Genomic DNA, 27,386 nt, shown 5'->3' with positions numbered 1-27,386 from the left:
TCCACTGCTTAGTGCTGAATTACATAAAAAGCATAAAAACTACTTTTTAGATTGTTTTGTGAATATTTTACTTCTTAATTAATGGGCAGATCAGAAGACTAGTTAACTCTCTCTTAGAAACAGCTTGTAGGTTTAAGCCTGAACCCTAATGCTTTCCTTTCTCTCCTTGCCACCTAAATATATTTAAATGCAATAGTAAGGAATCTAATGCAGATGTTACCTACTGTAAGTGCTTTGCCTTAGTCCTACAAAATACATAAATTAGAATTTTTTGAAAATTATTAATCTATAATTAGAATAAGTGATGTAAGGTAAATCTCAGGAAAATAAACTTAGTAGTTTAGTCCAAGTTCTTTTATTGGGAAAAATTATCTACCACTCCCAAAATACTTAGAAAAAACTGGAACACAAAGAAATAATACCAGCCTTTTAAAAGGTATGCTAATCATCCAAAATAAAACCTAGTGAGAAAAAGTGATTCATGAATTCACCCTCCATAACTGGATTTATAATTCACATATAAAGGTATCACTGCTGCACTTATAAAGTCTATTCTAGACTCCGTCTCTCAGAAGTTGTGTAACTTGGTTAAGCCCCTAAACCATGCTAAGTCTCAGTTTCAGCATCTCCAAAATGAGAGGGTCAGAGTCGATGATCTCAAAGGACCTATCCAGATCTGTATTTCTGTGATTCTATGACAATGAACATTTTGCAGTTGAAGCATAGTTATCTAAATCCTCTGCCATTTTAATCTCCAAAATTCTTATCATCTATATAGTCAGCATTTTAAAAAATGTCACTTGAAGTCAATACCTATTTGTAACCATAAGGTTTGTCCTCTTCCTTCCCAGAATAACACAGTGGTATCGGTAAGTCTCTCCTTCTAACTTTTTGATATGATTCTGAAAAGAAAAGAAGACTCAAGATTTGGGTTGTACATGCATCCAAATAGTATTTCCAATGCTCTGTATTAGCTAATCATAATAACAGTACCAGTTAGGAAAAAATTATTAAAACCAAAAGCACAATTCTATAGATTGGCATGTGAAGCTAGAAAAATATTCATAGTATAAATTAACTTTCACTGTGCCTTAAAAGACAAATAAGTATTAAACACTAAGTGATCTTCTAATAAAATACATCTTGTTGCATAACTCAGAAGCTTTTAAATATTTACCAGAAATAATCAGACATTTTCATTAATATGAACCTATACTAAAACTGGACATTAACATTACAGGGGTCTTTACCCTGGAGTCCACGGAAGGACTTTGGGAGGTCTATGAACTACCATAACAGAATATAAAATTTTGACAATGTATTTCTGAACTTTTTTCAAAGGACAGTTCATACTTTTCATCAGATTTTTAAAAGGGGTCTGTGATCCTTCTCAAAGGTTAAGAACCACTGATTTACAGAGAGGTAGATATACACATAATAAAATTCCAAGATAACTGATATTTAATATTTTTGAATATTTGGTCTTATACATTAAACATGCATGAGAAGTACAAGCGTGTATTGAATTATATTCCTGGTAGAAAAGAAAATTTAATTACAATCTGAATACAAACATGAAGAATTTCTAAGGTTTCAAAGAGCTGGCACAATTTATTACTAAAGACAATTACAAGCATAAAATAATTCAAGTATAAATAGTAGCGCATTAAAATACATTTATTTTTTAACTATCTCAAAACTATTGTGACTTTAGTCAACACACATTAAAATTAATGAAGTTGTTTTTATAATTAATGCTAATGAAATATTATTGACATTATATATAATAATTAAAAATCAGAGGAGATAATATATATGAAAATATAAAACATAAACATACCTATAAGATATTAACATTTTATAACCAAGAATACAATATCAATATTATCAAAAGGAGAATATGATCAATAATAATCACAAGCAGAGAAAGCACACTTGTTATTATTTCAAATACATATTGTTTTAAAGATCCCTGGTTCCCGGTCATTCCTTGACAATCACAAAAAGCCATGAACAAGGAAGATGAATCCCCAGAGAATGGGGTCTCAACCTTGGAATGAGTCTCAGAGAGAAGTGGAGTTTAATAGTCACTTGTTTCACATCTTCCCTGTGTGAATTAGCTAAAATCTTTTAACATTTATACCTTAATTCCTTTAAAGAGAATATGGGAAATGAATATAACAATTTAGTGCTTTTACTTTCAGCCTTGAAATTTAAATGTTAAAATATTTAGATTTCAGATGAAATGTACAAGAAATACTACCCACTTTCCATCTTGTATGCATTTTCATTAGTTATCAGGCTTTGCACTTTAAAAAAACTGAAGCTTTTAAAGTATATTTATCACCATAATACATTATAGAAACTTGGTTTCCAGCACTTCTAAAATCCACTGCACTCTGAGATTCAGTCTTTGTGGCAGATTAGTTTATAAAATATTTACTCTCCCTTCCCAAAATGCAACTTGAAGAATTTACAATATTTAGCAAAACCATTCAATTTTTTCAAGTAAATTCTAAGGAAATAATATAAGATATGAAAAAGCATTATGTTTAATGATGTTCATCACAGCATTCTTACTGTTAGTAAAATAACAGAAACAACTTTAATGTCAAGAACTGGGAATGGTCAAATATACGAGGTAAATTTACCTCAACAGACAGTAATGCAAGAATTAAGAATGAAGCATTTCTAAGAACATGGAAAAATATAATTAAAACAAAAAATCAAGGAACACCATTTAAAATATTATATAATCATAACTATGTGAATCAAGATGAATATTAAATAAAAATTGGCTATATATATAAATATATATGTCTGTGTGTAAATATATATGTGTGTGTGTGTGTGTCATGATAATTATCCTAGGAGAACAGAGGATAAGTAAAAGAGTATATCCTATGAAAACATAGTATATAATTCAGTAACTTTCAAAGCTCAGTATTAAATTAAAGAATACAGAGCAATACTCAGGAGAAGAAGAAAATGGGATAAATCAAAAGATTCCCAAATAAATTATTTAGAATGTACCCACATTACACTAAGCACTAGGAGGACATAATTTTACCCTCAAGTGCTCTTTAATATTTACACATTTTGTTATACTAGGTCCCTTAAGGACAGAAGTCTCCTTTCTTCTCTATATCAAACACAGTCTAGATTATCACATACTTTGTACCCAACTAACTGATTACAGCAAAGTGGGCAAGGAATGAAACAGCCTAAATTTCTTAATTATCCATGCCTACCCTTGCTACCCATGGAAGAAAATTACCAAGTCCTGTTCTTAATGTACAATCATTCTATTTCTTCCAGTTCTCATATCTTAACAAAAACTACTAAATCAGATGACTATATTTAGCTAAAATAATAGTTTCTTGAAGCTTTGTGCTTACTGACATGCAGTTGTAAAAAGGGACATCATGAGGAAAAGAATAACATAAACAGCTAAACAATCAAAAAGTAAACAATAAAGAAAAGAATTTTAACAAGTTATAAGATTTTCCATAAGTCTCATTAAGACTGTAATATATCCAGGAAAATTAAAAATCATTACTTTTACCTAAGAAGGAAGAATAATTATTAGTGATGATTTAAGACAGAATCTTGAATTAGTTACTGTGCTTGATTCTCACAGAAACTGTACATGAGGCAACATTTTTGCCAACCCTCAATTATTCAGGCACGAGAAAAGTCTGTCAGCTATAGTTTTAGGCTAGTCTTTGAAGGTCATTCTTTCTTCTTGAAAGAGTCCTTGTTTTAAATATGAAGGATTCAATTTATTCTTTTGATAACTATAGTTTAAAAAATATATAATCCAACTGAACAGTTGTGTTCAGTTCACATACATAAAGAACACATAATAGACTGAACATAAGAATTGATTTTTTTCCCCAACTTTACCAGAAATGCACATGAATACCGTAAGAAAAGATGAAATTCTCAAAATGATAGTAAAAGTATCCACTTGTGAGTTCAATAAAGTGTTCCTCCAACTAAATGTAAAAGAGAGTTGATTTCCTATGTCCTTTCATCTTTTATATTGACTTCTTATTCCTGTACAGTATTACCAGGAATATCATAATTTTTATCTGTAGTCAAGCCACTACAATAAAAAGTTCAGATAGAGGTGAGAAATGTAAAGAAAACTTCATTTTAATGGACTCTCACTCTAAATAAATCAGGACAGTCAATTAATACCACAGTTTGTTTTGATTTTTAAGGATGAAATCAAGTAGTAGTATAGAAAACATTTACTCCTGTATTTCCAGTTCTTGCTGTGTAGGCAGAAAAAGAAAGAAAATAAAGTTAGAAGCATGCAGAAAGATAAAATATAATCACATACTATAAAAATCAAAGTCTAAGAAAAATGAAGAGTCATTTTATTTTAAAGTCAAAGTAGGAAAATATTACTAATTTTATTTTGGAGGAAAGCTAGTCATGGGAGAATAGCAATTTACATATGTGTGTATTATTTAAATACAGTAAAATTAAAACTAAAATAAAAGCCAAAAAAATCCTTTAAAAAGTTTTTAAGGTTTAAAAAGATTAAATTGTACATAATCTTTTTTTCTCTCCTCCAGCTTCTGTTTACCTGAATAAATCTAGATTTACAATATAGTCTAAATAAATTAATTTGGTTGGGAGAAAAGGAAGCAGTGAAATTCCAATAATTAGCTACAAAGTAGGAGACCAAAGTTAACAACGCAAACTAAAGGAGCTAACATACAAATAGTAATAAAGCCTATGACTTCTTTTAAGGTTATCCTTTCTGCACGAAAAAGCTTTGATCCTGTGCAGAAAAAAAATGATGAGTTACTCCCATTTAATACATTATGCTAATATAATAAAACAAATAAATAATCAAATTCTACCCTACCATCATTCCCTGTGTCATCTTTAAAGAAGTTCATGAACCACGAACTTTAGAAACTACCCATGAAATCCTGATCCTAGAAATCTTTAAAATTAAATTTCACTCATGACCATGAAGAATAGAATTTATACCTCAAATAAATCATAGCCCTCAGATTCCTGTCTGTCATAAGGGCGAATGATGCCGTCCTCATGGATCAGGCGAGGGGAACGGAGCCTGGTCACTTCCTCAGTTGATTCTGCCACCCTGTGTAAGGCAGCAGAGTAAGTACATATAAGAAAACATGTGAGAAACTTTCAAAATAATACAAATATATATGTGTTGATTCAACACTGTACTACGTAACACAGTATATCAATATTTGATAAACAGAGTAATTTTAAATAACTTGCCCAAAATAATGTGACAAGTATTAAAACCAAGTAGGTTTAGGGCTTCCCTGGTGGCGCAATGGTTGAGAATCTGCCTGCCAATGCAGGGGACACGGGTTCGAGCCCTGGTCTGGGAGGATCCCACATGCCACGGAGCACCTAGGCCCATGAGCCACAACTACTGAGCCTGCACGTCTGGAGATTATGCTCCGCAACAAGAGAGGCCGCGATAGTGAGAGGCCCACGCACCACAATAAAGAGTGGCCCCCGCTTGCCGCAACTAGAGAAAGCCCGTGCACAGAAACGAAGACCCAACACAGCCAAAAATAAACAAATTAATTAAAACAAACAAACAAACAAAAAAAACAAGTAGGTTTGACTCCAAGTTCCCCACCTTTTCTTAAAGAAAAGAAAATGTCAAAACAATAAAGGCAGGGAGTAGGCCATCCACTCTTTGTATCTGTGGTGTCTAGCACACTGCCTGGCATATAGTAGGGACCAATAAACACTTGTTGAATAAAAGAGAAACTGGCTAATAAAAAAAATCTCTTCTTACTCCTTTCTGGGGGCACTCTACCTTGTGAACCTGTCAGAGCTTTCAATTAGACTTTAAGGTCCTCACGCACAGGCAGAGTATTTAACCTACTTATGTATTCCTGGCAACAATTAGCACACAGACATATAGCTTGCATACAGTGTGCACTTAATTACCTCTGGATTCCTTGGAAGGTGCTGCTGGCCATATCTATTATTCCACCAGTTGGACGAGCCACCGCACCCACAAGCCCTTTTCCAATTCCTTTAAAGAATCCAGCAGCTCCTTCCTTTTTGGCACCTTCATAAAACCAAAGACAATGAAAGAATAGAGATTTTAAAATCTTTAAAATCAACTTTGAACTCAACAAAAGCCTAAGTCAAATACTGAACTGTTTTACCCAGGAAGTTCCTAGAATTTGACTTTCTAAAGAAGTTGAATTTAATCCTAACATGTGATACAACAGCAGTTTTCAAAGTGTGTTAAAAATGCAAATTATTAGCCCCCACTCCCAGCCAGTAATCTGTGTTTAACAAGTCCCCAAGGTAACCCCAAGGCACACTCAAATTTTACAACTACTGATCCAGGAGTCTAGTCAGTACCTATAACTGGAAGATCTAAGAACTGACCAGAAAATATTGTGGGTTTTTTTTTTTTTTGGCCAACAATCAGGAGATTTTTCAAGCAGTGCACTTTTTAAAAAAATATAAGAACTTTATTAAAATATAATTCAAATACTATATAATTCACCCATTAAAGTATACAAGTTCAATGTTTTTTATAGTATATTCAGAGTTGTGCAACTATCACCATAATCAATTTTAGAAAATCTGTTATTATCTCAAAAAGAAACCCCATACCTATCAGCAATCATTCCCCATCATTTCCCCCTAAACCCTCTTCTCAATCCTACGCAATTTACCTCCTTCCTCCCCACCCTGCAGACCTAGGCAACCACTAACGTACTTTCTATTTGTATGGATTGGCCTGTTCTGGTCATTTCCTACAAATGGAATCATACAATATGTGGTCTTTTGTGACTGGCTTTTTTCACTTAGAATCATGCTTTCAAGGTTCACCCATCTCGTACTTATATCAATACTTGATTTCTTTTTATAACTGCATAATAACTTATTTGTAAGGATATACCACATTTTGTTTATCCATGCATTAGATGATGGACATTTGGGTTGCTATTACATTCTGGCTGTTATGACTAATGCTTCTATAAACATTTATGTACAAGTTTTTAAAGCAAACATAGCTTTTTAATTCCCTTGGGTATATACCTAACAGTGGGATTGCTGGGTCACAATTATAAACTCTATGTTTATATTCAGTTGTCCCAGCACCATTTGTTGAAAAGGCTATTTTTCTCTATGGAATTATCTTGGCACCCCTGTCAAAAATCAATCTACCATAAAAGTAAGGATGTATTTCTGGAATCTGAATTCTATTCCATTGATCTATATGTGTACCTGTATGCCAGCACCACCTGTCTTGGCTACTTTAACTTTATAGTAAGTTTTAAAATTGGACAGTGTAAGTCCTCCAACTTCCTTCTTTTCTTCCAGATTGTTTTGGCTATTCGGGGTTCCCCAGAATTCCTATACAAATTTTAGAATCTGCTTGTCAATTTCTGCAAAAAACCTAACTGCGATTTTGATAGGGACTGTACTGAATACAGTAATGTCCTTTTTTTTAATAGGATAAAAAGAAAGAGTCAATTGCTATTGATGGTCCAAGGGACTCTAGTCTAACTATGGCCCTGTTAAAAATAGCATCCAAAGTCTGAGACATAGTCTACTACTTAACCTCTTCACATCCTGAGGAAAGTTATGCTCATTAAACAATTTACCATGTATCAACTCCTCAGACTCTGTACAGGAAGGAAACGTTCTCAACCTACCTTCCACTGGCTTTGTTATTATTCCAGTCACTCCACCAACGACTCCCTGAGAGAGAAACCAATCAAGTCAAGCCCGAAAGGAAGGTGCTTAATTTTAAACCAACCACTAGAGGTCTCTACAGACATACTAGAAATAACTATTTTTTAATGAGGACTTGACAGAGAACAACATGCACATGTAAGTGAGCACTATGATTTTTAAAATATTACATCATAGCAAATTTTAAACGGAGCACTTTGTAGAACTTAATAATAGACAAAGGAGTAAAGGTGAAAATTTTCTACATCTGACTCTGACACCAATTAGCAGTTGATACAATCTCTTTAAGTCTCAGTTTCCATCCATATCAGTATATGAGTAAGCTGAGAAAATTATACAACTAGTTATAAGTTCTAATGAGGTTACTCTATAATCTAGTGAAAGTGTGGAAAACTGAAAATGAAGGGACCTCTGAAGGATAGCAAATATCCCGACAAGTAAAGCACTTTAGAGAATACACAAAACATTACAAATCACTGGCACAAACACAGCAGCTACAGTCTCCTGAATTATCTCCAAAATTTAAAAAATAATATTTGTACATTCTTTAAGTAACTGTCAAGTAACGGTAGTAACTAAAAATACCTGCATATTACATAAACACACAGAAAAGGAACTGAAGGATATATACTATATTGAAAAGATTAGACACCTCTCAGAAGAGGTGAGGGGTAATCAAAGAGTACTTTACAGCCTTACCTATGTTTCCATTACTCGTTTAAAAAAAGAACTTATAAGTTCCTATTATTACCTATAAGGAGGACAGTCATATATTACCTGTATAATTAAACAATATTCGTATATAATTTATAATACCTGTACCTAAAAAGTAGTGAAAGGTAGTTCCTGGTTTATAACCTGTAGCTTGTATGCCTCCCTTCCATAGAAACGGTTGACTGACGATGACCTGAAGAATTCCTCCCACTCAGTTACCTCCACATTCCTCCGCTCTACCTGCCCCCTCCGCACTAGTGCTAACCTGCCATCATTACAGTTTTCACTCCAGCTGAGCGCCAAACTAAGTCCAGGAATTGGGGGTAGATCTGATGGTGATAAAGGGAAGGAGAATAAAAAAGGAAACAAAGGCCACAATTTATCACTACTGATACTCTGACAGACGTTTACTCACAAGCAGTATTCCAAGTGCCAAACAACCAGTACATATTCTAAAGTGTATATAAAAGTAAGCATTTCTTGAAGATTCGGCAATAGACTTACACGCAAGAAGCCCTTTCCCCCTTTGGCCAGGCTGTCACCAAAATCTTTAGGCTGCCGACCCATCTCTTCTCTTCTTTTTTGCTGATATTCTTTGTCCATTGTAATTGCTGCCAAACCTTTTCCAACGGAACCGGTGATTCGAGATACCACTCCTGCTGCACCACCTATCAGAAGGTCAAGAGAAGTAAGTCACACTGTTTCTTTAAAGAGCATTACCACAACATACAGCATGCGGCTGCTTTAAACTAACAGGTGCTTAAAATTCTGTCTCATATACAAAAATGCATTTATTTCTTCCATTTCCCACTTAGCAAGAAGAGGAATAAAACTATTTAAAGTACATTGATTCAACACAACAAAGACATATTTAAAAAACTCAGCAGGTCAGTGTTAAATTATTTTCCACTTAAGAACAAGGGAACACATCTTTTAAAAGGATTATTATAAAAATAATCCCTCTTTTATTAAACATAATCATTTGTTTTTCATAAACAATGCATTTTATAATAACTATAATTAAAAATACACACACACACACATACACACACACACACACACACACACACACACACAAATATGTGATACATACCTACTGTGTGTCCAAAGAGACTTCTTACTCCAATTACTAACCCCTCAGCAAATTCTTCAGGGCCTTGAACAGCACCCTGGCCGGAAAAAAAAAAAAAAGTTTGCTACTTAAAATTTAAATAAGTTTAAGACTTTGAATCTAATATTTCAGGGTTTCCATGAAGATACAGAATCTGTAAAGATACATAAACATTGTGGTGACAGTTTTCACCTTCTAACCCAAATACTGATGGAATACCTATTGTGTTTGAAGATACCTTCAACCCACATGATCTCAGCAAGCCCTTTAAGATGACAAAAATTGGAGAGGAATAAATCACTGGCTTCAGTCACAATCTGAAGTTGGCCTCCCAGGACCAAGTGCCATCTGACTGCTAAAGCAAGCCACAGTGACAACGAGACTAAGAGCCCACAGTTTCAGCTCTCTTGTTCTCCCCATTTATTCTCTTTATTTTGTCCTTCTAAAACCCTCACCACACTAGGCTCCTGGATCCTTTAAATGGAGGAGAACAGGTTAGAGTAAAGCTTGACTATGAAACAAAGTCAGCTTTTAGTGCCCCATTAGTCCTTTCCATAGTGGTGAAACAGCCTTGAAATGGGTCTCAAACTACCTAGCACTCTTCCTTACAACTGCATTAAATCCTAGAAAACGTGGGGATGTTTTATTACCCAGACACTAGAAGTGCTCAATTAATTCTAAAACAATCTTTTAATGTCATTTCTAGTAATTTAAAAAAAATATAAAATTGATATATGTTATATGAACATTATTCAGTCCCCAGATACAATTAAAATACAAATTACTTGTCATAAAAAATAGAACATCCATTTTTCTGTACTACACTTAAAATAAATGAAAGATCAATACCTGGAAGGGTTCGTAGAATAAAGCTTCAAATCCTTCTGACAGACCTCTAATCAATCCAAATGGGTTTCCAAGCACATCTAAGCCCAATACAAGGACATACATCTGTTTCAAGAACTACAAGGGAAAAAAAATAAATGAAGTCCTTTACAACTACTGTAAGGAACAACATCATGATGCAGTAAGAAAGTGGGATACTGACTAAATTAGGTTTGTTAAAGGAAAGCGCTGCAGAATAACCACCACTACGACCATTAATTGATCTTTCACTATGTGCCAGGCATTATGTTAGTACTTTTACATGGGTCTTTCAAACTGGACAGAACTAAGGTTTGAGGCAAAGTCTGCCATTTGGCAGTTATGTAACCTTGGACAAGTCCCTTAGTCTCTGTAGGCCTTCCTCTTTTCATCTATAAAATGGGAGGTCTATTATACTGACCTTGCATGGCTGAGTATGCATATTAAATGAATATATATTTCAATAACTGGTACTTACTTTTGTTATTATCACTATTTCTATGAACTAGATGGGTTAAAAACAAAAACAAAAAAAAAAGAAAAAATATCCTTATTTGAACATGTAAAAAACATAATGTCTATACACCATAAGAGAAAGGACCTGCCAGCAGAGGAAGGAAAGAGGAATGTCACCCTGGAGTTTCACAGTATAGCAATGGAACCCTAGTGCCCCAAAACAACTACTATGTCTCTGTGCATAGAACTCGAAACATGGAGTAACAGGCAAAGGGAGGAATCTGGCTTCCTCACAATTCTACTAGACTATGCTTAGAAACTATAGTCATTGAAGGAATAAAATGTATTGACTCCTAAGTTACTATTCTTTCCCAAAGTGGTAAATGTACAATTGCAAAGGGAAAAAACACTAAGGGAAACTTTTTAAAAAAGTTTATACGGGGCTGGGGAAAAACTAAAGAAACAGAAATTAATCATTCAGGAAAACTAAGTAATGAGATTGAGAACTGCAGTAAATTAGGTAAACGTCACACACTGTACAATCACATACAAATGTTTTGTTTTGTTATTTTATGAAATATATTCCTTATGAGTTACTATGATAGGAAATTACCTGTTCACTGTAATGTCTAACAACACTCCACATGAGCTGATCTCTGTTGTAAAACTGATATCGAATTTCATAATAAGCAAGTCTGGGAGGAGAAAGTGCCAAAAGTACTAAGATTATTTTTTGAAAAAAAAAAAAGAGACTTAAAATTTCAATGATAATCATTGCTAATTCACAATTAGGTTTGTACACATAATTTCAGATCTTAAATATTAGGATAACAAAACTACTATAAAAATAGTGCATTCTCATGCAAATCTTTCATAAACACATAAAGAGTAAAAAGGTTTAAAAAAGTTGACCATAATCCCACCACACAGTGGATTTTTTAAAAAGTTTTTTCTTCTTCTCATTTTCCACTTTGAATTCTTTCTTTTCTGTGCAACTGCAAAATATTACAACATTCTGTATGCATTTTTACACTCAGCATTGTGGATAAATATTCTTCTGTGTTTTCAAAATTCTATGTAACCATTTTAAATAATGCATAGCATTCCATCATGTGAACATGTCATAACAAACGATTCTTCCACAGTCAGACATTTTTAAATTTTGACATAATAATGCTGCTATGCGCATCTTGAATATAACTTTGGTTGTGTTTCAAGATTATTTTTTGGACCGAATTCCCACCCAAAATAATTAATGAGTGAAAGACTACAGAAACATTTAAGGCTCTTGAATAGATCCCTTTCCACTGATACAAATAGTAAAAAAAAAAAAAGTGCCCATTTCTTAGATCCACCCCTCTCTAGTATTAGGATTTCTCATATTTTGAAAGCTTTGATAACTTGTTTTAATTTGCATATATTCTTTGATAAATAATAAAGCTAACCATTTCTAATATCTATTAGCCACTGTATCTTCCCTTTTGTGAATTATCTCACATTGTCCTCTGGCACCTATGGCATTGGAACTTTTAGGTTAAAAATTAAGATTATTATCTTTTGTTATACTTGTCATCATATTTTTCCAGTCCTTTGTTTTTTAAGTGTTTTCACTGATTTTATTGTAAGAGTTTAATTTTTATGTAGTCAAATCAATTTTGTATTTTTCCATTGGGATTTTTTCATGGCTTTTAAACACAGAAAGGTTTCCTTTTATTCAGAGATTTGATAGCGATTAACTTCTATTTTTCCTTAGTCTTTGTTTTTCTATTTGAATTTTATGTTTAAGCCTTCAATTCCTATGAAATTTGACAGTGTGCAAGTGAGGTGAAAATAATATTAATGAATTTTTTTCTCCAGTACCACTGTTGAATATTCAATTCAATAAACATTCATTGAATTTATATGTCTCTGGCACACACAAATATTCTTATTTTAAATGCAGCAAGGAGCTATTATCTATACTTTGCCATATAATTATACTGAAATCTAATCCTGTTGCTATATATTTCTAAATATAATTCCTTTTAAAACATGCGTCAATTTATAATATACTACTAAACTAATTCAATGTTTATACTATATTCATGTATTATCTAGATACTGATAACTGCAGAAGATATCAGACTCTTTACCTTATCTTTATGAGTAAAATAAGTATACCTAAAGGGCATAATTAGAAAGGGACCAAATTATTCAAGAATAAGTAGTAAGAATTATCATTTTTCGAAGCTAACATTCTAGCACAAATGGAGAGAATTAATATCCAGAAACATCATCCTGATATAAAAACCTCCCCAATACACTTTAACATAACTCTTACTTGAATATAAGGTCATCCACATCAGTCAGAGTAGCACCTATGCTTTTCAATAGCAGATTGACAGAATGAATTGGAATCATTTCCTTGTTTTCTTGGTTTGACTCTTCATCGCCAGAACCCAAAGACAAACTCAAGTGCAACTAAAAGAAAAATAATGTTCAATAAATGAAAACTAAAAACAAAAATATTTACATACATAGAAGCCAGATCGTCCAGATACAAATGGTGTATCTTTCAATTAGAGTCCTAAAGAAAACTACTATTTATTACTCAGTAAATTACACTGAACAGCTCTGATTCTCATATTTACCCTTTGATAAAATACAAATCAGTCTGTCCCAAAAATTGAACTATAATTTTATTCAAAGCCTATAAATACCATTGTGTTTATATGGAGGAGACCAAAACCCTTTGCAAAAATAGCATCATCATTTTAAGGAGAAAAATGTGTCAACTGGCCCACAAGTAATCTAACACTTGAAATAATGGACAATCATTTATTTTAATCCAATAAAATAAACAACTTATGGTAACAACTAACAATAACAACTGTGGTATCATCATACCATAATAACAAGTAACAAGAACATGACAATTATGGCAACAACTGGCAAGTTCTAAACAAATTTTTAAAAGAGTAATAAGTTTTTCAGCTTCCACGGACCCTTCAACTCAGTACTTAGCCATGAGATTTTCACGTTCCCATTTAGCTTCTTCTACTTTGTGCTGCATCATCATTAGTGCAACAGTGCCAGAAGGCAACAGTACCAGAAGACACAGGCGTAAGGTAATTCAACATGTGTAAGTAAAGCAGATAACTCTCCCTTCTCATTCTGCCATTCTCTAGGCATTTTCCCTCATTAACAGAGAGCTCAATAGAGGGGACTTGAGGTAAAGCCAAGAGAGCCTGGTTGTTGAGATTTTTTCTCTGATGTGGACTTTTGCCCATCTTCAGAGTCACAGACTGCTGTAATCCAGGAAAGGTAATCTTAGGTGAAAAGAGATCCAGCTTTTTCCTAGGGCAAAGTCACCATGGAATAAGAAAATGACCATGGTTCATGATCTTAATTATTCAACTTCATGGCACAATTCCCAGTGCGCCTAAAAATACGTATATGTAAATCATCAATCTTTAATACCCCCGAGATTATAAACTCCGTAAAGTCATTTTACACCTTCCACAGCAACTCTGATAGCAGGCCTTCAGTAAATAATCTGTTGAAGGTACTGCTCAATCTCATAAAGAACTGATTTTCATTTAATAATGAAAAAGAAGTTGTGCATAATACCACATAAAACAATATCAATTTTAAACCTAACACTATGGATATGTCTGATAACACCAAACTAATGTATCAATTTAAAATAATAATTGCATTTTATAAATCTATTCATTTAGCTGAATGGATTGGTGAATGCAACTAAAAATAATGTGCTATAAACACTTTTGGAGACTGTAAAGGATGACCAATATTTTAAAAGAGTTACTTAATTGTAAATCTGGCCCATTACACAAGTTTAGAGCTTCATGGTTGACAGCATTTGTGAATTCTCTAAGCAGTCACCTTCCCCTATAAAAGCTAAAAAGAATAACAAAAGGAGATAAGGAAATGGGTTCATAAAGTACAAAATCAGGCAAGTGAAAGGTATCCAATTTTCCACTCTCTTAGTTACAATCAAATTTTGGAAGGGTGAAAAACACCACATCAACAGTATAATACCTACTTCAGCATTTTCACATTCTGGTTAGGAAACCCATTATAGCTTTCTATTCAGACAGTGACAGCAGTTACAAAGTGCAACCAAAACATTAAACACTGGTGAGCACTTCTTTGCTTAATTAAGAAATGCTTTTGTCAGCTTTTTCCTTGAAGAAAGGGGTTATTAATTCAAGACTAGAAAGCACGCTCTGGTGGTTTCTCTGTGGGAATTATGGTTGTACATATGTCAGAGAACTGTCTCAATTATTTCAATTAATCAAACAGAATTCCCACCAAATACTTGATGCAACAAATTAAAACCCATATTTGTACACAGATCCTTTAAAAATTCTACAATACTGTCAAATTTTCAAAATAGTAATTATAACAAACCTTAATAGGAGAAATATGGAAATGTTCAAAGAAACTAAGAATGGACGTATCAGTCACTGAGGTCTCCACTAATTCTGTGTTTATAGCATCAGAGTCTTCCTGGATTAACTCTGTCTGAAAAAAATTAATCAAGAATTTCTATTTTAATTTTTTTTCCTATTACAATTAGTGCAAAGAATGGTTGATTTAATTTTTTTACTTTATAATTTTCCCAAGAAATAAAAATTATTACCCATTTTCTTTCGGCTTCAGGGTCAGCTGTTGGGGTAAACAGTGCAGTAATAGCTCCTAGAAACCCTTGATCAACTTTTAAGGCCATTTCCTGAATGAGAACCATAAAATACCTAAGGAAAAAAAAAATTTTAAGTGGAAAAGGTTTTTTTTAAGATGAAAAAGGTTTTCTATCAAACCTTGTAATTTTCCATGTTAAAACTTTGATTTTGGCCAAAAACCACATCTTGTTCCTTGATCTCTAAAAAAAAGTGTTATGTTAACAAGATCAAGGTCTACTTAGATTGAGATTTTTTTTTCATTATAGTGAAGGTTTCACTAGAGGTAATACTGCTGTATTAACACTTAGCATTTAAAGTCCCAAATTCTATATTTAAGGGACAAAAGCAAAGATGATGTAGCATGTATTACTTAATTTTTAAAGTCCACAGGAATTACTTTAAAGAACACACCTCACAAACACACTTATCATTTGTATTTCACTAACTATTTTATATCCTAATGGAAGTTACAAAGAAGAGAAAGTGGTTGAAGGAATTTTACTTTAAAATATATATTATTAGAATAAGTTTCAATATAGAAAATCACTTGACCAAAAGTAGACTGATATGTTCAGGTGGATAATAATTTTTATACAGAAGTCACTTTCAAAAGAGTAAAATTTATTTTCAAAGTAGATTCTCATTTTAAATTCCTTTAGATAAATAAGGGAATCTTTACTTACTTGAACTGTAAGACTTTACTGTACTCATTAAATCTTGTGATGACACTCACATCAATGAAAGGTTTGGGCTCTAAAAGGAAGAAAGAAAACAGGAAAAAGACAATCAAGCTTTATAATAGGTCAAAATAATGTCTACTCAACTTTTATATACAGGGTATATCTCAATTTAATTTCTTTTTACCTGAATCCAAAGCAATAGATTTTGGAGGGGCCACAGGATGAAATACAACAGGGAACACTGTACCTGGTAACTGACTATCAACCTGACAAAAAAAAAAAAAAAAGAAAACTGATTCAGCAGGACTTGAAATAATTTAAATTTAAACTTTTGTTTCAGAGACAATATTATAGATGATGCCACTAATTGCATCATAAATAAGTATCTGTATGTATATGTGCTGCTATTAAAAGTTTCACTTTAAATCTAAAATTCTTATAAATCTCACCAAGGGCAAGCTTTTACATAAAGGAGTATATAAACATCCTCATAATTGCATTAGAATTGTGCAGCATGAACACCATTAATGGAAATATTTGTACCTATGGACCATGTGAGATTTCATCTATTATTTAAATAAAAATTTAAGTAGAGACCAGATATGAAATTAGAGGTTAGGTATTAAGAAAAAAATTAAAATGTCCTAAATAGCAGTAATCGGTAGTTAAAAGCAAGAGATGGACAGAGGAAAGGAGCAAGCAAACAAACAGACAAAAACAGCCTCCAATAAAGCCCCACTCATTCCCATAGAGAAGGACAAAAGAAAATCCTATTTTGGGATCCCATGACAAATACAAAGGAATATTAAAAATAACAATTTCAGTGTAAGAAAACACTCTGGCAGGCTAACTGGTCAAATTAAAGTCTCAACGGTCATTTAGCCTTGGATGGTGAATCTACAGGAATATGTGGAAGAAGGAGAATAAATGTATAAACAAAAAGAAAGATACCAACTATGATGCATGATAGAATCTTGTTAAAAAAAAAAAAATTCAGACCCAAGATTCCCAAACTGATTAGATATATCTACTGAATAGGATGATAATGTTACCTGAAGCCAATACAATCTGGCCCTTAAACTTCTTTGGTGAGGAGACTGCTTAAATTCAACCTGAATTCCTGATAAAAAATCTCGCTTTATAGGGCACCGAACAGGGAGGCGCATTTCCATTGGGTCTTTGCCAAAATTTACCTGGAAAAAAAGTACACGTGTTTGTGATAAACTGGTAATGAGCAGTGAAGCCCATTTTATATATCCACTTACAAACTGAAAAGGAAAAGTATCTTAATCTCTTGGTCTCATCAAAAGATCTACCTTAAGATGATCTACAGTTGAGATACTGGAAGCAGAATCATCACTTTTCTACCAAGGTTATAAGGAAAACAAGAAAGCAATTGGAGAACTTTTCAACTATATAAATTATACTTAAAAAAAAAAGCCATGCTTTTTACATTTTAAAAACCTCAATTGTAATGGATAATTCTAGATAACACTTAAACTTTGTTTTAACAAAGTTAAACAAGGAATAGTTAATAGCTTATTTACGTCTGACACTAATTGTAGAGTGTTTTTTCATTTGAGCATGACCAACACTTACAGGGATGGGCGTGGGGTTGGGGAGCATATCTGGTGACAATGCAGACTCAACCATTAAAGACAAAGAGCAGCCCAAATTGTATGACTGAACCTGCAGTCAAGCTTCTGGGGTCTTCTCGGAGCAAAAGTGACTTTCAGTTTCAACAGTGTAGGGGCCTATGTAGAGTACACATTTACATGTGTACATCTACTCATGTCCTACAATCATTCACATTTAATGAATTTAATTGAGCAAGTTTTCTATAGAGTTTTCATCACTGATATATACAATTTTGCACAGCCTTTATTTAGCAATATATATTGGTATCATTCAGAATAGGAAAAGTTTCAATAAGCAATCTTAATTTCTCCATAATCTTCCTAAAAACAAGTTACATGAAACTATTTGCTTTACAAATAGAAGAAATTATAAAAATGCAGATAAGAAACGTATTTAGATAATGTTTCATACTATATGATTCAACAATGTACTTTAATTTAAAATGTACTAATAAATTTTACTAGTTATGCCAATCCTACAAATTAATTAGTTTCTGCATACACATTTTTACTTGGATAGTGAAATTTTATTTACCACCACCAGAAGTGACAAAATACATATATAAGAAACAAAACAAAACAATTTTGGTATACCTCAAAATTATCATCTAGTTTAATCCAGCCAAGGTCTCTTGATTCTAGATATTTCTTATAGGACTTTTCCAATAAAATTATCTGCTTTTGACTAAATGGCTTCCATTTCTGTTTTGGTTTCATCTCCCAAACAACACCAGAACTAAAACAATTCACAAAGAAAATTAATTAAATTAAATACATATTTACGTTGTGGAACTGTCATTCAACTCCAAATTGTTGCAACTGTCAACCACCTATGAAAATCACATTTATACATGAGATTTTTTTAAAATACCAAAATATATCTGTGTTATAAAAGTGCATAAGGAAAAGAGGAAGGGGAAAATCTTTTTGTCACACGTTGACATCAATGAGCTAAGGGACCAGCAAACTTTTTTCATATGGGGATATTTTAGGCTTTGTGAGCTGAGACAAAATCAAAGTTATTATGTAGGTACTTAAATAACAAGAGAGATAAAACACTTCCATACATTTTTTAATTGATGAAATTCAAAATGTAAAAATAACAATTGGGTACAATTTTTAAAAACAAGTCTATTAATGAGAAAAACCTTTCCCCCTCCCTCGCTTCCTCCCTTCCTTTTTATTGAGGTATAGTTGACATATAACATTACTTAGTTTCAGATGTACAACATAATGATTTGATATTTGTATATACTGTAAAACTATCACCACAGTAACAGTTAACTTCCATTACCATACATAGTTACCAAAAAATTTTTTTACACTTCTTTTGTGGGGGTGACAACTTTTCACTTAATTAGGGCTCAAAGTTAGTGTTCCCTATTTTCAAAATCTATTGCAAATGTTCATCTGTTAATGCTGATCTGTAATGAGCATCTTTAAAAATGTCCTTTCATGCAGAGATACTGTCAAATACTGATCTCAATCTAAGACAATATTAGCTTAACTAAGCATATGTATCGCTTGTAATACATTTGTAAAATTCTATTCTATATTAGAAAAATTCTAGATCTAATTTTAAATTCTGTTTCCTACTCTATTAGGTTCTTGTCTTGATTGTTGCCTTTTAGCATGTCAATATATTACAAATCAATCACTTACGATTGAAGGTTAGGTAGAAGCTCTTTCATTAATAGTTAAATGAATTTTGAAATGTGGAAATTTTCTTTGTACTTGCCCTGAGGTTGGAAAACATGTTGTTGGAACTATAGTTGTAGGTCATAGAATATATCCACCAGCTCCAAACTTGTGTGGGGTTGGAGATATCACTTCTTGTTTTAACTTTGGACAGCAGAGGAAATATATAAAATAGACTAACATTATTTGTTATTCAAATGTTAGTTGTCATCAAAATGACTTTGCTGTTTTACTTTCTGCTTTTAGGGTGAATTCACTATCAATTCCGCAGCAAAAGCTAACTTCCAAAGCCATTCAGTGTTCAGTAATAGTGGCTGAAGGCTTCCCTGGTGGCGCAGTGGTTGAGAGTCCGTCTGCCGATGCAGGGGACACGGGTTTGTGCGCCAGTCTGGGAAGATCCCACATGCCACAGAGCGGCTGGGCCCGTGAGCCATGGCCGCTGAGCCTGTGCGTCCAGAGCTTGTGCTCCACAACGGGAGAGGCCACAACAGTGAGAGGCCCGCGTACCGCAAAAAAAAAAAAAGAAAGCTGGAGTAGCAATACTCATATCAGATAAAACAGACTTTAAAATAAAGAATGTTACAAGAGACAAGGAAGGACACTACATAATGATCAAGGGAGCAATCCAAAAAGAAGATATAACAATTATAAACATATATGCACCCAACATAGGAGCACTTCAATACATAAGGCAACTGCTAACAGCTATAAAAAAGGAAATCGACAGTAACACAATAATAGTGGGGGACTTTAACACCTCACTTACACCAATGGACAGATCACCCAGACAGAAAAGTAATCAGGACACATGAGCCTTAAATGCCACAATAGACCAGACAGACTTAACTGATATTTATAGGACATTCCATCCAAAAACAGCAGACTACACTTACTTCTCAAGTGCACACGGAACATTCTCCCAGATAGATCACATCTTGGGTCACAAATCAAGCCTTGGTAAATTTAAGAAAACTGAAATCATATCAAGCATCTTTTCTGACCACAATGCTATGAGATTAGAAATCAATTAGAGGGAAAAAAACGTAAAAAACACAAACACATGGAGGCTAAACAATATGTTACTAATAACCAAGAGATCACTGAAGAAATCAAAAAATACCTAGAGACAAATGACAATGAAAACACGACAATCCAAAACCTATAGGATGCAGCAAAAGAAGTTCTAAGAGGGAAGTTTATAGCAATACAAGCCTACCTCAAGAAACAAGAAAAATCTCAAACAATCTAACCTTACACCTAAAGGAACTAGAGAAAGAAGAACAAACAAAACCCAAAGTTAGTAGAAGGAAAGAAATCATAAAGATCAGAGCAGAAAAAAATGAAATAGAAACAAAGAAAACAACAGCAAAGATCAATAAAACTAAAAGCTGGTTCTGTGAGAAGATGAACAAAATTGATAAATCATTAGCCAGACACATCAAAAAAAGAGGAAGAGGACTCAAATCAATAATATAGAAATGAAAAAGGAGAAGTTACAACAGATACCACAGAAATACAAAGCATCCTAAGAGACTACTACAAGCAAATCTATGCCAATAAAATGGACAACCTGGAAGAAATGGGCAAAGTTTTAGAAAGGTATAACCTTCCAAGACTGAACCAAAAAATTGCAGAGGAAAGAACTCTTCCAAAAAATTGCAGTGGAAGGAACACTCCCAAATTCATTCTATGAGGCCACCATCATCCTGATACCAAAACCGGACAAAGATACTACAAAAAAAGAAAATTACAGACCAATATCACTGACGAATATAGATGCAAAAATTTTCAACAAAATACTGGCAAACAGAATCCAACAACACATTTAAAGGATCATACACCATGATCAAGTTGGATTTGTCCCAGGGATGCAAGGATTCTTCAATATACGCAAATCAGTCAATGTGATACACCATATTAACAAATTGAGGAATAAAAACCATATGATCATCTCAATAGATGCAGAAAAAGCTTTTGACAATATTCAACACCCATTTATGATAAAAACTCTCCAGAAAGTGGGCATAGAGGGAACCTACGTCAACATAACAAAGGCCATGTACAACAAACCCACAGCAAACATCATTCTCAATGGTGAAAAACTGAAAGCATTTCCTCTAAGACCAGGAACAAGAAAAGGATGTCCACTCTCGCCACTATTATTCAAAATAGTTTTGGAAGTCCTAGCCATGGCAATCAGAGTAGAAAAAGAAATAAAAGGAATACAAATTGGAAAAGAAGAAGTAAGGCTGTCACTGTTTGCAGATGACATGATACTATATAGAGAATCCTAAAGATGCCACCAGAAAACTACTAGAATTAATCAATGAATTTGGTAAAGTTGCAGGATACAAAATTAATGCACAGAAATCTCTTGCATTCCTATACACTAACAATGACAAATCTGTAAGAGAAATTAAGGAAACACTCCCATTTACTACTGCAACAAAAAGAATAAAATACCTAGGAATAAACCTACCTAGGCAGACAAAAGATCTGATCTGTATTCAGAATCTATAAGACACTGATGAAAGAAATTAAAGATGATACAAACAGATGGAGAGATACACCGTGTTCTTGGATTGGAAGAATCAATATTGTGAAAATGACTATATTACCCAAAGCAATCTACAGATTCAATGTAGTCCCTATCAAATTACCAATGGCATTTTTTACAGAACTAGAACAAAAAATCTTAAAATCTGTAGGGAGACACAAAAGACCCCAAATAGCCAAAGAAGTCTTGAGGGAAAAAAACAGAGCTGGAGGAATCAGACTCCCTGACTTCAGACTATACTACAAAGCTACAGTACAAAGCTACAGTAATCAAGACAATATGGTACTGGCACAAAAACAGAAACACAGACCTATGGAACAGGAAAGCCCAGAGATAAACCCATGCACCTATGGTCAACTAATCTATGACAAAGGAGGCAAGAATATACAATGGAGAAAAGACAGCCTCTTCAATAAGTGGTGCTGGGGAAACTGGACAGCTACATGTAAAAGAATGAAATTAGAACACTCCCTAACACCATACACAAAAATAAACTCAAAATGGATTACAGACCTAAATGTAAGACCGGACACTATAAAACTCTTAGAGGAAAACAGAGGAAGAACACTCTTTGACATAAATCACAGCAAGATCTTTTTTGATCCACCTCCTAGAGTAATAGAAATAAAAACAAAAATAAATGGGACCTAGTGAAACTTAAAAGCTTTTGCAAAGCAAAGGAAACTACAAACAAGACGAAACGACAACCCTCAGAATGGGAGAAAATATTTGCAAAGGAATCGACAAAGGATTAATCTCCAAAATATATAAACAGCTCATGCAGCTCAATATTAAAAAAACAAACAACCCAATCAAAAAATGGGCAGAAGACCTAAACAGACATTTTTCCAAATAAGACAAACAGATGGCCAAGAGGCACATGAAAAGCTGCTCAACATCACTAATTATTACAGAAATGCAAATCAAAACTACAATGAGGTATCACCTCACACCAGTTAGAATGGGCAACATCAGAAAATCTACAAACAACAAATGCTAGAGAGGGTGTGGAGAAAAGGGAACCCTCTTGCACTGTTGGTGGGAATGTAAATTGATACAGCCACTATAGAGAACTGTATGGAGGTTCCTTAAAAAAACAAAAATAGAATTACCACATGACCCAGCAATCCCACTACTGGGCATATACCCAGAGAAAACCGTAATTCAAAAAGACACATGTACCCCAACGTTCATTGCAGCACTATTTACAATAACCAGGTCATGGAAGCAACCTAAATGCCCATTGACAGACGAATGGATAAAGAAGATGTGGTACATATACACAATGGAATATTACTCATCATAAAAAGGAACGAAATTGGGTCATTTGTTGAAATGTGGATGGATCTAGAGAGTGTCATAAAGAGTGAAGTAAGTCAGAAAGAGAAAAACAAGTATCGTATATTAACACATATATGTGGAACCTAGAAAAATGGTACAGATGAACCGGTTTGCAGGGCAGAAATAGAGACACAGATGTAGAGAACAAACATATGGACACCAAGGGGGGAAAGCGGTGGGGGGCTGCAGTAGTGGTGTGATGAACTGGGAGATTGGGATTGACATGTATACACTAATATGTATAAAATGCATAACTAATAAGAACCTGCTGTATAAAAAAATAAAATTCTAAAAATAAAAAAGATTTTCATATTTAGTTAAAAATACTATACAATAATGAAACACATAGCCAAGAGAGTATATCAGTCATACATACATAAATGTACTAATATTACATTAATGGTATGTATAATACCATTTATTGAACCCTTAATCTGTCAGGTGTTGCACAAAGAGCATTACATACATGATCTCTTTATTTCCTTAATTTTATTCTTCACTGAACAAACACATGATTATCGATAGACCCTATGCTTGTTATACTTGGTAACAATTCCCCCCAAGAGTCTCCAAAGAAGAATGAGTCTTTTACTAAAGTTAGTGTGATTGAAACACCAAAACAGTTAAATTCAAATATTTTTCTTAGATAGGTATAAGCACAATCAGAGGAAATACCTGGCTCCATCATTATTAAAAAGTGCTAAATGAGGAGCCAATAAAGATTATGTACCCACGTCCACTACTGCCTGCCTGCTCTATAAATAACCCTTTCTACCGGTGTACACAACTTGTCGTTGGCATCCCCCACCCACACCAGTTTCTCCAGCCTCTACAGCACCACTGCACGTGCACATACTTCTTTGTAGCTTTTCCTGGTGTTTTTATAATTCGTTCCAAAAATGTACAAACAACAAAGAAAGAAGCAAACCTCTTTCTTCCCCCACCAACTGATGAGTATTATAAGGGCAAAGACATGATCTTAGTCATCTTTCTATCCTAGGGGCTTTTCAACTAGCAGTGAAAACACTTGTTCAGTAAGTTTTGCTGAAAGAATTGCATAGTAAGCAAATTCAGAACAGGTATCTGTCCATACTCATCAAACCTGATATTACGAACTCAATGCCTTTTCAAGATTTCTGATACCTTACCCTTCTTTCATACCTGGTTATCCCAATATATGAAACTTCCTGCTTGTTTTCATTGTTAACCAGTGAAAGCCCAAGACTATGGAGAGAAAAAGTTATTTCATGATTGGCCTGCTCCATTTCTTCTGCCTGCAGTGCTTTGGAAACCAAGGCAACATCATCAGTGAAAAGCAAAACTCTCTGGCGCCCATCTAGAAATGATACCCAGTGTATCTGGATGTTTGCATCATATGGAAACTGTCCACATTCATCCTGTGGGAAAGAGAGTCTTCATATTAAAACCACAAACAGTAAGCTTTTATTACATAAAGTTGAACTGTAGTAGCTGAGAAAGCATGACTATAAATCAGAAAATTATCAAAAAAACAAATTAAAGTTATAATCTGTTTTAAAACATACTCACCAATTTTTTCAAACAGTAACGAAGATTAATAGTGCTTAATTTTTTTAAACCTTAGTTTGAGTTACCTCGTTAGTGCTCAAAGGTCACTTAGCAGGGACAAGAGTATCCTTCAATGGCACCAATGCCGTAAGATGCTTACTTGTCTCCCAGATGGAAAACAGAATGGTTTAGAAATGTATTGGAAAAGTAACCTCAGGTAAAACTAACCTGGTTTATTTTTAGGTTTTAATAATGTATAACACTGCAAATACATATATAAATCACATTGTTAAACAGTCAAACTATGGTGATCAGTTTGCACTAAGTTTCAATAAGAAGAGCCTTCTTGGCTGACAGTCTCACATAGCATTTAAAAATACGAGGCTTGATTTGGTGAGTGTCTTCAGAGATTTAGATAACGATTTTTCTCTCCTTCTGGACATAACATAAATATAACAACAGTTTGTTTCAGCAGGCAGTATATAATATGTGCTTTTCATTTCATGCTTTCTTGGAAAACAAAAACCAAAACCAAATAAATAAAGGATGTTACCAAAAGCATAGGAATGGTTGGTATTTGTTGTTATCTACAATTTACCTATTGCTTTTAACATATGTCAAAGTAGGCGGTGTAATTTTTTTACTCTAATATGATCAAATTTTGTAAATGTTCCAGAGATACCTACTAAGAAGGTGAATTCTCTCCTTGTAAACTACAAAATTTGATACATAGCTTGGTTCAGTCTTAGTTATTCAAATACTCTCTAATCCCATTTGTTTTTCATCTATTTGATCTGTTAAAAATTAAATGAGGTGTGTTAAAATATCCTCAGGCAACTGTGTTTCAGTTCACTTCCGACACTTTAAGTTTCACATTTTGATTCAATATTCACTGCATGAAGGTTTATGGCTATCATGCCTTCTTTGTCACATTATCATATTCTATTTAATGACTTTGAATGCTCTGAATTATAGTTGCTCAGAAATTAAAATCAACAATTCTTATTTTTGTTTGTTAAATCTTTACCATGTCTTCTGCTTTCAACTTTTTGTATTAGTTCAGTTAAAACAGATCTCATGTAAGTAGCATTTGGTTAGAAACTAATTTTTAACTTAATCTGAATGTGGTCTTTTAATAGGAGAATTTAAACCATTTTCATTTACTGGCATAACTGATGGGAAGCATGGTTTAGTGGGGAAAGTCCATGAACTGTGAAGTCAGACAGACCTGGTTTTGAATTCTAACCAGCAGTTCTAAGTTCCAATCATAAGAATTAATGATACTATATGACAAGCATTATAACACACGATATACATTCAATAAAAGGTATTTGCCACTTTCTATATACTTCCTTAGGTTTCCTTCTTTTACTATAAGGGCAAATTTTTCTTTATTTTCATTTTCTCAATTAATTGTTTTAGAATTCTTTTATCACTGATTTTGGTTCTACTAATTGGTATCTTTAAAAAAAAAACCCATCATCTTTGATCTATATCTCCTAAAATTTAGGATTAAAATGGTGTTAATACAGTATGTTCAGAATATACTGTTTCCCTGCTCCCCTTTCACTTTATTTTGTTGTCTTTGTCTTTTATTTCACCATCTTTCTCCTTTTTCATAGTTGTCATATCTTTATAACTTTGGGGATCTCAGGCATACATTCTGAAATTTTTCTCTGGTTCTCCTGTAGTAAAAAAATTTTCAGAAGTATAATCAGCCTCTGACTCTTTAGGATAATGTTATGTTTTTCTCCTGAACTATTTTTTTCATAAACTCCATGTTTTTTTTTATCTGTTTATTCACACTTAATGAGGAAAGTGCTTTCCAATACTGTAAGGATTTTCTCTGAATTCCCACCTGGGCCTTAGCAGAATTCCCCTCTCAGATCAACCCAGGGGACAAGGAAATGGGTAACTGCCTTGTTTCTAGCTCAAGTTTCATAATCTGGCAGATTACCTGCTGACTGAGGCACACTTATCTACTTTTCTTACTGCCTGGCTCTCTAACACCAAACAGAATAGAGACATTTAAAACCACAATCCCGTGAATACACTATTACCAGGATTCTTCGTGATTTTGCCTTCATTTACAGACCTGGATATCCTCCTTCAGGATGGCATTACCACTTTCTCTCCAGGGCCTGTATACCACTTTCTGAGAGTTGTGGTTGCTGAGGAGCATGAAATGTGAGGAGAAGGAAAATAACACCAGCATAGTACAGGGACCCCTGGTTGAGCTACCATGTCTCTGAGCCAGAGACCTAAGAGTAACAGGGAATTTAAGCTCCTCTCTACCACTTATAAACCTTGAAGGTTTTTCTATTGTAAAAAGTAAAGCATAATAAGCAGGCAATAGAGCTCCATCAAATTGTCATGGCAAAA

At 33.6% G+C, this 27,386-nt stretch overlaps 1 protein-coding gene across 4 annotated transcripts in view; it reads right to left on the bottom strand.

Annotated features, from left to right (window-relative positions):
- Nucleotides 1-27,386, bottom strand: part of VPS13C (vacuolar protein sorting 13 homolog C) — a 175,498-nt gene that overhangs the window by 6,310 nt on the left and 141,802 nt on the right. For 2 of the 4 annotated variants that reach the window (XM_060294174.2, XM_070044905.1), the window contains 16 exons: nucleotides 24,639-24,874; nucleotides 18,476-18,617; nucleotides 17,297-17,437; nucleotides 16,429-16,510; nucleotides 16,248-16,317; nucleotides 15,525-15,636; nucleotides 15,293-15,406; nucleotides 13,200-13,339; nucleotides 11,493-11,574; nucleotides 10,409-10,522; nucleotides 9,542-9,617; nucleotides 8,953-9,116; nucleotides 7,695-7,740; nucleotides 5,962-6,085; nucleotides 5,011-5,125; nucleotides 814-902 (listed from right to left, as the gene is read on the bottom strand). In XM_060294174.2, the coding sequence (XP_060150157.1) occupies nucleotides 814-902; nucleotides 5,011-5,125; nucleotides 5,962-6,085; nucleotides 7,695-7,740; nucleotides 8,953-9,116; nucleotides 9,542-9,617; nucleotides 10,409-10,522; nucleotides 11,493-11,574; nucleotides 13,200-13,339; nucleotides 15,293-15,406; nucleotides 15,525-15,636; nucleotides 16,248-16,317; nucleotides 16,429-16,510; nucleotides 17,297-17,437; nucleotides 18,476-18,617; nucleotides 24,639-24,874 (1,847 nt within the window). Of the gene's footprint in view, nucleotides 1-813; nucleotides 903-4,142; nucleotides 4,281-5,010; nucleotides 5,126-5,961; nucleotides 6,086-7,694; nucleotides 7,741-8,952; nucleotides 9,117-9,541; nucleotides 9,618-10,408; nucleotides 10,523-11,492; nucleotides 11,575-13,199; nucleotides 13,340-15,292; nucleotides 15,407-15,524; nucleotides 15,637-16,247; nucleotides 16,318-16,428; nucleotides 16,511-17,296; nucleotides 17,438-18,475; nucleotides 18,618-24,638; nucleotides 24,875-27,386 lie in introns of those variants that run through there. The other 2 variants (XM_060294175.1, XM_070044906.1) reach the window with 1 other exon arrangement.

The sequence above is a fragment of the Globicephala melas genome, chromosome 2, assembly GCF_963455315.2.
Source record: "Globicephala melas chromosome 2, mGloMel1.2, whole genome shotgun sequence".
Classification (NCBI taxonomy): domain Eukaryota; kingdom Metazoa; phylum Chordata; class Mammalia; order Artiodactyla; family Delphinidae; genus Globicephala; species Globicephala melas.
This window is presented reverse-complemented; position numbering and strand designations above follow the sequence as displayed.